General features: G+C 56.5%; 1 protein-coding gene across 1 annotated transcript; it reads left to right on the top strand.

The window, feature by feature from the left end:
- Positions 1-2,441: 2,441 nt before the first annotated feature.
- ATG9B (autophagy related 9B) lies at positions 2,442-11,413 on the top strand. Its single transcript, XM_020289663.2, has 13 exons — positions 2,442-3,090; positions 3,228-3,271; positions 3,449-3,513; positions 3,701-3,862; positions 6,071-6,212; positions 8,030-8,784; positions 8,976-9,129; positions 9,315-9,494; positions 10,061-10,297; positions 10,497-10,630; positions 10,783-10,879; positions 11,061-11,184; positions 11,270-11,413. Exons 1-13 carry the CDS (start codon positions 2,550-2,552, stop codon positions 11,395-11,397), a joined length of 2,763 nt encoding a protein of 920 aa, XP_020145252.2. The 5' UTR covers positions 2,442-2,549; the 3' UTR covers positions 11,398-11,413.
- The last annotated feature ends 175 nt before the right edge of the window (positions 11,414-11,588 follow it).

Here is an 11,588-nt window from a genome sequence, read left to right as displayed (position 1 = left end):
GGGTACTCCTGGAGGATTCTAGATGTTCTGGGGTCTCTAGATAGTGTAGAGCACTGGTTCTTGGGGACAAGTGAACAAAAATGCACTGGAGAGTTTTTTCAAAGCACATGCACGTGCCCAGCGTGGTGGAGCGCCTGTAGTCCCAGCTACTCGGGAGGCCAGGAGTTGGGGGCTGCAGTCACTGCACTCCAGCCTGAGCGACACAGCAGAGACACCGTCTCTTAAAATAACAACAAATCAAGTACTTGCACATGACTTACCATCCTGCTCTTCTAGGCGCATCAGAACAGGGTAAAAAATCCCCTGGTGATTCTGATACTCTTGTTCTGTTCCTCAACTATTGAGTACTACTGGTATGAAGGCCCTGTAGTTTATCAAGGCGCGATCTCAGATCTCTCCCTGGCAGGGGTGAGGCAGATGCCTTCCTCACCAGGTCAGAATGACTTGCCTACAGCACCTCTGTTATTTCTTCCGTGTAATTGTTTACACACCTCCCTCCCCACTGGGCTGTGACATCTTGTGGTAGCTCTGCCTCATTCACCTCCAAATGCTTCGCAGGGAAAGTGTAAAATAAATTGACTTTGAGTCGGAGGTGGTGGTAGGGAGGCTGACAATGGAGGCTGACAATGGATGAATCTAGGTTGGAACTGGGCAGGAAAATGTGTCGGGATTAGTTTGAGGTTGGGCTGGGGAGGGGTCCTAATGTGAATATGGTGGAATATCCTTGATATTGAGTGATACTATGTGAGTAAGAACGGACAGAGACAAGACAACACCCCACATAATCCATCTTTTTTTTTTTTTTTTTTTTTTTTTTGAGACAGGGTCCTGTTCTGTCTTGCCCACCACAGGCTGGGGTGCAGTGGTACAATCATTGCTCACTGTAGCCTCCAACTTCTGGGCTCAAATGATCTTCCTGCCTCAGCCTTTCGAGTAACTGGGACTATAGGTGTGTGTCACCATGCCTAGCTAATTTTTAATTTGTAGAGACAGGGTCTCTATAGGTTGCCCAGCCTGGTGTTGAACTCCTGGCCTCAAGTGATTCTCTTGCCTTGGGCTCCCAAAGTGCTGGGATTACAGGTGTGAGCCACCTAGCCCAGCCACCATGTTATTCATTTTGACAGATGTCTCAGAAAGATTATGGGGATTTCGGGGCCCCTCTACCAATGTAGGATTCCATTTTTCCACCTCTAAAAGGGCTGGGTCTTGTTTTCATAGCTCTGCCTCCTGCTCAAGAATAAAGTTATGCAAGTCCTGAGCTACTGTGACAATGCCCCAACCAGAAAAGAGGCACAGAAAGAGAAAAACAGGCACATCTGGACTCAGGTTTTATGGGTACTTCCATGATGATTGCCTCCACATTCTTCCAGCAAATGATCCAGGAAGCATTGTGTTCCTCTCTCCATTTCATGGATGCTGGCCCCCACATCAGCTCTTGGGCCTAAGTCCTGGAGGCCCTGACACCTGGTGGCTGATTCAGCATCTCAGGAATGGGCTTCAGGAGGAAGCCTGGTGATTCAGGGCCTCAAGAATGGCGTTGGCCAAGCCACCAGACCAGCTGCCTGGGCCACCTCCTCCTTGTTGAAGCGACAACACAGAGCTCAACTTACTCAACTACTGCTTGGGTACCCAAATTATCCTTCCAAATCCTGGGCCACAGGCTTCCCTCCTCTGCCTGTTCGGCCCTGATTCTTCTCAGGGGGTGTCCCAGAAACTGGATCAGGACTTGGAGAGGGTGTCAGGGCTGAAGGGTGTAAGGAAGTAAACAGAGTGAAACTCCCAAGGAACCCCACTTTTCTACTTTAAGCCCCCTAAACTGCTTCTCAAACCCAAGTGACTGCCGTTTCTATCTTCACTTCCTCCTCTCCTCAGTTTCCCCAACTTGGCTGCAATGTTCAGGCAGGCTCCCCTATTCCCTTCCTTAGCACCCTCAGACCAACAAAACATGCTGCCTCTTTTTTTCTTTTCTATTTTGGTCTTTTTTTTTTTAAATTTCATCATATTATGGGGGTACAAATGTTGCTAAGGTTACATATATTGCCCATGACTCCTTGCCCCCCTCAAGTCAGAGCTTCAAGCGTGTCCATTCCCCAGGTGGTGTGCATCACACTCATTATGTATGTATATACCCATCCACTCCCCGCCCTATTTTGGTCTTAAAGCATTATTGTATGGGTGTGTGGAGGGAAGAGGACTGAGATTTTAGGAAGATTTAACATCCCAGCCCTGAGCAGCTCTTTATCTTCCGCCCATTTGAGGTGTGACAACAGGCAATAGGCGTCTCCTCTTCAGTGCCTGCCTCTTAAACCAATGCCCCTCCCAGGCACGTAGGCTGCGCCCTGAGTGGTTTGGCCCCAGGTTGCCCTAGAAGGGGTGTGAGTGATCAGACAGGTGACTGAGGGCTGGGATGCCTGATGCCTGCCTGAACTGAGTCACCTAGTGCTGTTGTTGTCATTGTCCTTGTTGAAGTCCCTGCTCAGCTCCACAGACCTGTGTGGAGACAGCAACAGCTCCCATCTGTCCACCCTTTCCGGAGACGCCGAGGCCTGATGGTGAGCCGAATGGGCTGGGGGGGAGGCCGGGGGCGGCTGGGGCGGTGGGGAGACCTGGGGCCGGGACCTGTGCCCCTCCTCCCCATGCCACCGCCTCCTCCTCCTCCTCATCGGGGCCCCGGGGGAGGGAGGATCTCCATCTTCTCTCTGTCTCCTGCCCCTCATGCAAGAAGCTCCCCCTCCTCCTCTTTCCCTCCCCCCACGGGCCCCCCCTGCTCAGTGCCGCAGGGGACAGGGGCTTCTCAGCCTTGCCACAGTGCCCTCCCTGCCCCAGCCACCCCAACACGGGCACGGCCCACAATGACACCCACCTCCGCTTCCCCCTCGTGGGGGTCCCATACCACCCCACCCCTGGCCTCGGTGACTCCCCCTCCGTCACGCCGATGCCTCCAGGACCCTCCTGGGCTGCGGATGGGTCCTCTGATCCCCGAACAGGATTATGAGCGGCTGGAGGACTGTGACCCTGAGGGGTCCCAAGACTCCCCCCTCCACGGGGAGGAGCAGCAACCCCTGCTTCACGTGCCTGAAGGGCTCCGGGGTGAGTGTGAGTGGCGCGTGGGGCTGGGGGCCTTGGAGCTCCAGGGCTTGCCCCAGGGCGGGCAGCGGGCTGAGGGTGTGGGGAAAAGATCAGGCAGGCGAGAGCGCCACGGCCCCACACTCTCCCCCTGTGCCCAGGCTCCTGGCATCACATCCAGAACCTGGACAGCTTCTTCACCAAGATATCCTTTGCGCTCGGCCTGCAGAGGTGGCACGCAAGGGCCCCCTTGGAGCTGGCAGCGTTCTTGCCAGGGAGGCTCTCTGAGGGTGTCGTGGTTGGGAAGACTTGCTGGGGATGAGGGGCGGCGGCCTCAGGAAGGCCCATCATGTCTCAGGCGTGTTCCTTGACACGCTGCCACATCTACAGCTACCACCAGCGGAACGGCTTTGCCTGCATCCTGCTGGAGGACGTCTTCCAGCTGGGGTGAGCTGCTCGTCCCGGCCCCTGCGGCCCCTCCTGTCGCCTGCTTCCTTAGTGACACCTGCTGCTCCCGTCCTCCACTTTCCCGGGCAGCCCAGGGGTGGGGTGGGAGGCTGGGGGGGGGGGCTAGGGCAGGCCCGCCTGGCCCTCAGGCCTGATGACCTCTGCATCCTTGCACCCTCCCCGCTAGACAATTCATTTTCATTGTCGTCTTCACAACCTTCCTCCTTCGCTGTGTGGATTACAACGTTCTCTTCGCCAACCAACCAAATAACCATACCAGACCTCGGCCATTCCACAACAAAGTGACTTTGTTGGACGCCATCCTACCCTCAGCCCAGTGTGCTGAGCGGTGAGTGACAGCCTGGTGGGGTCCCCAGGGGTGGGGCTCATGAGGGGGGGAGAGGAGCAGACAGGAGCTTCCCTTATCCCATAGTCTAGACCAGTAGTTCTCAAAGTTTTTGGCCTCAGGACCAAAAATACACTTAGTATACTTTATTTATTTATTTATATATTTTTGAGACAGAGTCTCACTCTGTTGCCCAGGCTAGAGTGCTGTGGCATCAGCCTAGCTCACAGCTGCCTCAAACTCCTGGGCTCAAGCGATCCTCCTGCCTCAGCCTCCCGAGTGGCTAGGACTACAGGCATGTGCCACCATGCCCGGCTAATTTTTTCTATATATTTTCAGTTGGCCAATTACTTTCTTTCTATTTTTAGTAGAGGCAGAGTCTCACTCTTGCTCGGGCTGGTCTCGAACTCCTGACCTTAAGCGATCCTCCCGCCTTGGCCTCCCAGAGTGCTAGGATTACAGGCATGAGCCACCTCGCCTGGCTGACTTAGTATACTTTAAATTGTATTTCATTTAAGGTGTATGAAGTATGTTTTTTAATTTGCTTAAAATTGATTGAGAACCCCAAAGAGTTTTTGTTTATAAGAATCATATCAATCCATGACTATCTGTTATATCTTATTAGAAATTAAAGCTGAAAGCCCAGGTTTACGCCTATAATCCCAGCTTTCTGGGAGGCCGAGGCGGGTGGATTGCTCAAGGTCAGGAGTTCAAAAAAACCCAGCCTGAGCAAGAGTGAGACCCCATCTCTACTAAAAATAGAAATAAATTCATTAAGGCCAGGTGCGGTGGCTAACACCTGTAATCCTAGCACTCTGGGAGGCCTAGGCGGGCGGATTGCTCAAGGTTAGGAGTTCGAAACCAGCCTGAGCAAGAGCGATACCCTGTCTCTACTATAAATAGAAATAAATTAATTGGCCAACTAATATATATAGAAAAAAAAATTAGCCGGGCATGGTGGCTCATGCCTGTAGTCCCAGCTACTCAGGAGGCTGAGGCAGGAGGATTGCTTGAGCCCAGGAGTTTGAGGTTGCTGTGAGCTAGGCTGACGCCATGGCACTCAATCTAGCCTGGGCAACAAAGCAAGACTCTGTCTCAAAAAAAAAAAGAAAGAAAGAAAGAAATTAATTGGCCAACTGAAAAATATATAGAAAAATTAGCTGGGCATGGTGGCGAATGCCTGTAGTCCCAGCTACTTGGGAGACTGAGGCAGGAGGATTGCTTGAGCCCAGGAGTTTGAGGTTGCTGTAAGCTAGACTGACACCACGGCACTCTAGCCTGGGCAACAGAGTAAGACACTGTCTCAAAAAAAAAAATAAAATAAAATAAAGAAAAGAAAAGAAAAGAAAGCTGAAAACAATTTTAAATTTTTTAAGGGGGGAACTGAGGAGGGGGTTTAGTTTCCTGTTTTTGAGACAGAGTCTTGCTCTGTCACCCTGGGTAGAATGCAGTGGCATTATGATAGCTCACTGAAACTTCCAACTCCTGGGCTCAAGTGATCCTCCTGCCTCAGCCTCCCGAGTAGCTGGGACTACAGGCTTGCCAGGATACTTGGTTAATTTTTCCATTTTTAGTTAGTAGAGATGGGGTCCTGCTCTTGCTTAAGCTGGTCTCAAACTCCTGAGCTTAAGCGATCCTCCTGCCTCGGCCTCCCAGAGTGCTAGGATTACAGGCGTGAGCAGCCACACCCAGCTTGAAAACATCTTTAAAACCTAAGACTGCCCAAGTGCACATTCCATTGACTGTCAGTGTGAGGTGACATCTTCACATGTCTTGTAACCTCTGCAAATTCCACTGTACACTCATAAGAGACTAAGATTGAAAACAGCAGAAAGCATTTGTATTATTTGAAAAAAGTTTTTTAGTTGGGTGTGGTGGCACTGTTGCCTGTAGTCCCAGCTACTGGGGAGGCTGAGGAAGGAGGATCACTTGAGCCCAGGAGTTTGAGGCTGCAATGAGCTATGACTGGGCCACTGCATTCCAGTCTGGGTGACAGAGACTCTAAAACAAACAAACAAATGATAAAGACAAAAGTTTCGACTTTGCAGCCAAGCTTCGACTTGTGGGCCTCTTCAGGGGCCTCCCTTACTGGACTGCTTAGAGAAGTGCTGGTCTAGCTGGGTCCTCTCCCCACGGCTGTTTTCCTTGCTCTGGTGTCCGTCTCTCGGGCTCTCATCTTTTTCCCCCACTACTGTTCCCAACCCCACACAGGATCCGCTCCAGCCCCCTGCTGGTCTTCCTCCTGGTCCTGGCTGTGGGCTTCTGGCTGGTCCAGCTGCTTCGCTCAGTCTGCAGCCTTTTCAGCTACTGGGACATCCAGGTGTTTTACAGGGAGGCCCTGCACATCCCCCCGGTAAGCTGGGTGGGCATGTCCGTGGAGGGTGCCATCCCAGGGTGGGCAGAGGAGTGGGGCTGTGCAGATGGAAGGGCCTACTGGAAAGAGGGCAGAAAGAGCAAGGCCTTACTGACACCTGCCCTAGGCCCAGAATATGTTAGAAGGCGGGGTACCACCACTTAGAAAGCATGCTCCTTACCCTAGTGGAGCTTAGTTTATTTAGATGGCTCATATGAGATGACTTATAGTCACTTGTTTGTGCTAAAAAACAATGAGTATTTAGAGGGAGGGCGGTCATCTGGCTTTCCAGAGCAGGAGGAATTTGGGTTGGGCTTGGAAGGACAGGATAGGACAGGAGGGGAGAGGAGGGCATTCCAAGCCCCAGGAGGCCAGTGCAGGAAGGTAGGGAAAAGCTGTGAGCATCTGTAGGCTGCAGCAAGGAGACGAACCCATCCACCTAAACTGAGCCTTCAAGGCTCCCATCAGGTGACCCCCCCCCAGTGCTGCAGTAAGCCACTGCACTGGGGCCGGGTGCACTGGCTCACGCCCGTAATCCTAGCACTCTGGGAGGCTGACTAGGCAGGAGGATTGCTCAACGTCAGGAGTTTGAAACCAGCCTGAGCAAGAGTGAGACCCCGTCTCTACTAAAAATAGAAAAAAAGTAATTTGCCAACTAAAAATATATAGAAAACATTAGCCGGGCATGGTGGCTCATGCCTGTAGTCCCAGCTACTTGGGAGGCTGAGGCAGGAGGATCGCTTGAGCCCAGGAGTTTGAGGTTGCTGTGAGCTAGGCTGAGGCCAAGGCACTTTAGTCAGGGCAACTGAGCAAGACTCTGTCTAAAAACAAAAACAAAAACAACTGCATTGGCCTTATTACTGTCGCCTGGCCACATTCTGCCCTTTTCTCCTCATCTTGCCTCTGCACCTAAGTTCTTTAAGGCTCAGCTCAAAGGCTCCCTTCTGCTGCATGCCTCCCTTGCTTCCCCTTGGAAGTCCAGGGCTTTCTGCACAGCCCTCCTGCACAGGAAGGGGAGAGGTTCTAGAAGGCCCATGAGGAAGGGAGCACCAGGCACAGAGCAGGTGTCAGGAGGCCCATAAAGCAGCGAGGAGGGAGCGGGAGTGTGGCTGCTGACCTTCTCTCCCCTCTCCCATCCCTTCCAGTTCATCCTCTGAACTGCCGAGGCTGGTGGGGAGGGACTGCACTAACCTAGACTGGGGAAGCTGGGTGAAACCAGGCTAAGACGAAGTTTGAAGATCCCCAAAAGAGATCTAACAGCACCCCATGCCCAGACGTGGGCACTGCCAGGGTCTTGGGAGGGCTAATCTGGCAAGATGTCCTGGAGTAGGGTGGTGCTGGGGGTCTCAAAGCATGCCCAGGCAAAACGGTGGTGAGGTTCCGGGGCAGAGCTGGAGGGCGTGCTACAAACTGGAAGGAGAGAGTGCCCCATGACCTGCCAGCCACTCTGCTTTTGTGTACAATTGAGGGGGCCTCAGATAAACCTACTCTTACGTAGCTAAGAAGCCAGGTGCAATACCTGGAAAGTTTACCAACAAAGCGTCACCAGGAAGCACATGACTAATGGCCTCATGAATGGCAGGGATGATGAGGAACAGAGCAATTCAGAAAGGATGAAAGGAAGTAGGACATGGCCTTGTTAGGGACAGGGTTAAGGGAGGGCAGAAAGCGAAAGGTGGGGAGAGGCGGGGGGGGGGATGTAGCTTGGTCACGGTGAAGTTCTGCTTGTTTCTAGGCAGCCCATTTGGGGGTGTGGCTCGGGCATCGCAGTGGGGAGCAGTGGGGTCACTGGGGCTCACCAGTTCCCCTCTCCTCAGGAGGAGCTCAGCTCGGTGCCCTGGGCAGAGGTGCAGTCCCGCCTCCTGGCGCTGCAGCGGAGCGGGGGGCTGTGCGTGCAGCCGCGGCCGCTGACCGAGCTGGATGTCCACCACCGCATCCTGCGCTACACCAACTACCAGGTGGCGCTGGCCAACAAGGGCCTGCTGCCGGCCCGCTGCCCGCTGCCCTGGGGAGGCAGTGCTGCCTTCTTCAGCCGCGGCATGGCACTCAACGTCGACCTGCTGCTCTTCCGCGGTCCTTTTTCGCTCTTCCGCGGGGGCTGGGAGCTGCCCGACGCCTACAAGCGCAGCGACCAGCGCGGCGCCCTGGCCGCGCGCTGGGGACGCACAGTGCTACTGTTGGCCGCCCTGAACCTGGCGCTGAGCCCGCTGGTGCTGGCCTGGCAGGTGCTGCACGTGTTCTACAGCCACGTGGAGCTGCTGCGGCGCGAGCCGGACGCGCTCGGGGTTCGCCGCTGGTCCCGCCTGGCGCGCCTGCAGCTGCGCCACTTCAACGAGCTGCCGCACGAGCTGCGCGCGCGCCTGGCCCGCGCCTACCGCCCCGCCACCGCCTTCCTGCGCGCCGCCGAGCCCCCCGCGCCCCTGCGCGCGCTGCTGGCCCGCCAGCTGGTCTTCTTCGCCGGCGCGCTCTTCGCCACGCTGCTCGTCCTCACAGTCTACGACGAGGACGTGCTCGCCGTGGAGCACGTGCTCACCGCCATGACCGCGCTCGGGGTCACGGCCACCGTGGCCAGGTGCGACGGCAGACGCCCCGGGGTGGTGGTGTGTTCCCTTTCCCTGATCCGCGGCCAAGTCGGGCTCCTCCGGCCCGCCTCCGCCCGGCAAATGCTTACCCCTCCCACCGCCGGCGCCCCCAGGCCTTCATGCCACCGCATGCCCTCCTCACCGCAGGTCACTCCCCCTCGGCCCCCATCCCGCCCTCCAGGTCTTTCGTGCCTGAGGAGCAGTGCCAAGCTCGCACCCCGCAGCTTCTGCTGCAGGCGGCCCTGGCCCACATGCACTACCTCCCCGAGGAGCCCGGCCCTGGCGGCAGGGCCAGCGTCTACCGGCAGATGGCGCAGCTGTTGCAGTACCGAGCGGTGAGGGTCGCCGCCCCAGGCGGGGGCTGGGGAGGCCGTGCAGCCTGGTGCTCTGCCTGGGAGAGGGCATGGGACAAATGGGCTGTGCCGGGAGCCTAGACAGTGACTTTTTGGAGGCTTCCCGCCCTGGCGAGTGTCCGTGGGGCCTCTCAGCAACGCCTGCTCAGCCGCCTCTGCTTCCCCAGGTCTCCCTGCTGGAGGAGCTCCTGTCCCCTCTCCTCACACCGCTCTTTCTGGTTTTCTGGTTCCGTCCTCGTGCCCTGGAGATCATTGACTTCTTTCATCATTTTACCGTGGATGTGGCCGGGGTTGGGGACATCTGTTCCTTTGCCCTTATGGATGTGAAGCGCCACGGCCACCCTCAGGTTAGAGCCCTGCCCTCGTCCAGTTGGGTCGTGCTGGGTAGGAGTTTGCTTGTCTCACCTGAAGCTGACCTGGGTTCCAGCCCCAGCTCCATCACTTGCCACCTGGGACCTTGAGCAAGTAACTTCACTTCCTGCTCTCTAGTGTCCTTGCCTGTCGAATGAAGACGATGGCAGTGGCCAAGGCGTGGGCTTGTGAGGGTGACACGAGAGGATGTCTGTAGAGCCCTTAACGGTGTTGCTGGCACATAGGAGCATCAGCGATGGGAGCAGAGATGACGGGGGGGGGGGGGTGAGAAATGGGGCTGGTCAGTGGGTGGGGCTGATAAGAACGGGCTTCTGGACCAAGGCCCAGGCCCACTTTGGGGATCTGGTCTGCACAGGTGGGCAAAGCCGAGCTGGGCCTAGACCCAGGTCCTGCTCTGCTGCTGTACTTTCGGGTGATCTTGAGCAAGTCCCCGTCTTGGCCTCCGTTTTCTTCACGTGGAAAATGGGGCAGTGTCTCCTGTCCTGTCTACCCCCATAAGGCTTACTGTCTGCAGCGCCTGAGAGACTGTCTTTGCTCGCAGTGGCTCTCGGCGGGACAGACGGAGGCCTCGCTGTCTCAGCGGGCAGAGGATGGGAAGACTGAGCTGTCTTTGATGCGGTTCTCCCTGGCACACCCGCTGTGGCGCCCCCCAGGCCACAGCTCTAAGTTCCTCGGGCACCTCCGGGGCCGGGTACAACAAGATGCAGCCGCCTGGGGCGCCACCTCAGCTGGCAGCCCCCCCACTCCAGGAGCACTCAGTAGTTGCACGTCACCTCTGGTGAGTCCTGAGCCTGGCCTACCCTCTGCCCTCCCCACCCCAGCTCTCCCTTCTCCCTTGCCCTGCAGCCTCACCTTTGGTAGGACCCACCCTGCTGGCCCACCCTGGCCTGCTTTCTGGCCTTCGTTAGACCTCTTCTTCCTCTCCCCTCCCTCTCTTCCAGCGCCCTCTTCATCTTTCCCTCTTCTCTTGCTCACAGCCAGAGGCCTTCCTGGCCAACCTCTTGGGGCACCCGCTCCTGCCCCCAAGGGACCTGAGCCCCACATCCCCCTGCCCAGCTGCCGCCACAGCCAGCCTCCTTGCCTCCATTTCCCGAATCGCCCAGGACCCCAGGTGGGATGCAGGGGAGTGGGGGTGGCTAATCTTCTAGGAGGAAACTGGCCTGCTGAGGGGGGGTCCGGAAAGGGAAATCCAGCCAGGCCTGCCCTATGGGGTGGGAATAGATGGCAGGGCATGTCTTTTGACCTACTGCACCCTGTGTCTAGCTGTGTGTCCCCAGGGGTTACTGGGGGCCAGAAGCTGGCCCAGCTCCCAGAGCTTGCTTCTGCCGAGATGAGTCTCCACGCCATCTACCTGCACCAGGTGAGTGGTGGGCATGGACAGGAGAACTGTGGAGGGGACGCAGGGGGACAGAATGGAGCCTGGGGAGAGGGCCTAAGGAAGTACCTAACAGAGCTGCGGGAAGAGGTTTCAGAGCCCCCTGCACCCAGTCCCCTTGCCCTCAGGGTGGGAGGGGCCCCTCATTCCTCTTCCTTTCCATCAGCTTCATCAGCAGCAGCAGCAGGAGCTGTGGGGGGGTGCTTCAGCCACCTCCCTGTCCAGGCCCTGGTCCATCCCCTCGCAGCCACTCTCGCCTGATGAGGAGAAGCCATCCTGGTCAAGTGACGGTGAGGAGGGTGGGGTACACAGGGGGCAGACCCTGGGTGGACGCGGGCAACACAGCACTGCTCAGCTGATGGCTTTTGTCATTAGGCTCCAGTCCTGCCTCCAGCCCCAGACAGCAGTGGGGAGCCCGGAGGACCCGGAATCTATTCCCTGGAGGGTTTCAGGAGACCACAGACACTCAGAAGGAGCCTCTCCAGGCCCCTAGTACTGACTGAGAGGACTCCTCGGGGTCAGTATTGCCTACTTTGTGGGGAGGGAGAAAGGATCGAGTAGGAAGTTGGTTTGGAGTCAGACTTGGAGGGATGAACAGTGGGGGGAATTCGCAGTGGTAGGGGGCGGTCATCTCTGGAGCCTAGAGCCCTGCACTGCTTGCCAAGAGCCTTCTCCTCCCTCAGGTTCCCTGGCT

The sequence above is a fragment of the Microcebus murinus genome, chromosome 9 (genome assembly GCF_040939455.1).
Source record: "Microcebus murinus isolate Inina chromosome 9, M.murinus_Inina_mat1.0, whole genome shotgun sequence".
In the NCBI taxonomy this organism is placed as follows: Eukaryota; Metazoa; Chordata; class Mammalia; order Primates; family Cheirogaleidae; genus Microcebus; species Microcebus murinus.
This window is presented reverse-complemented; position numbering and strand designations above follow the sequence as displayed.

Excerpts from the sequence above, each read along its gene's own strand:
- ATG9B (XM_020289663.2), top strand. The coding sequence starts at position 2,550 with ATGGTGAGCCGAATGGGCTGGGGGGGAGGCCGGGGGCGGCTGGGGCGG. Across the intron at positions 3,091-3,227 it reads CGTGCCTGAAGGGCTCCGGG|GCTCCTGGCATCACATCCAG; the intron begins GTGAGTGTGAGT and ends CCCTGTGCCCAG. Across the intron at positions 9,495-10,060 it reads AGCGCCACGGCCACCCTCAG|TGGCTCTCGGCGGGACAGAC; the intron begins GTTAGAGCCCTG and ends CTTTGCTCGCAG.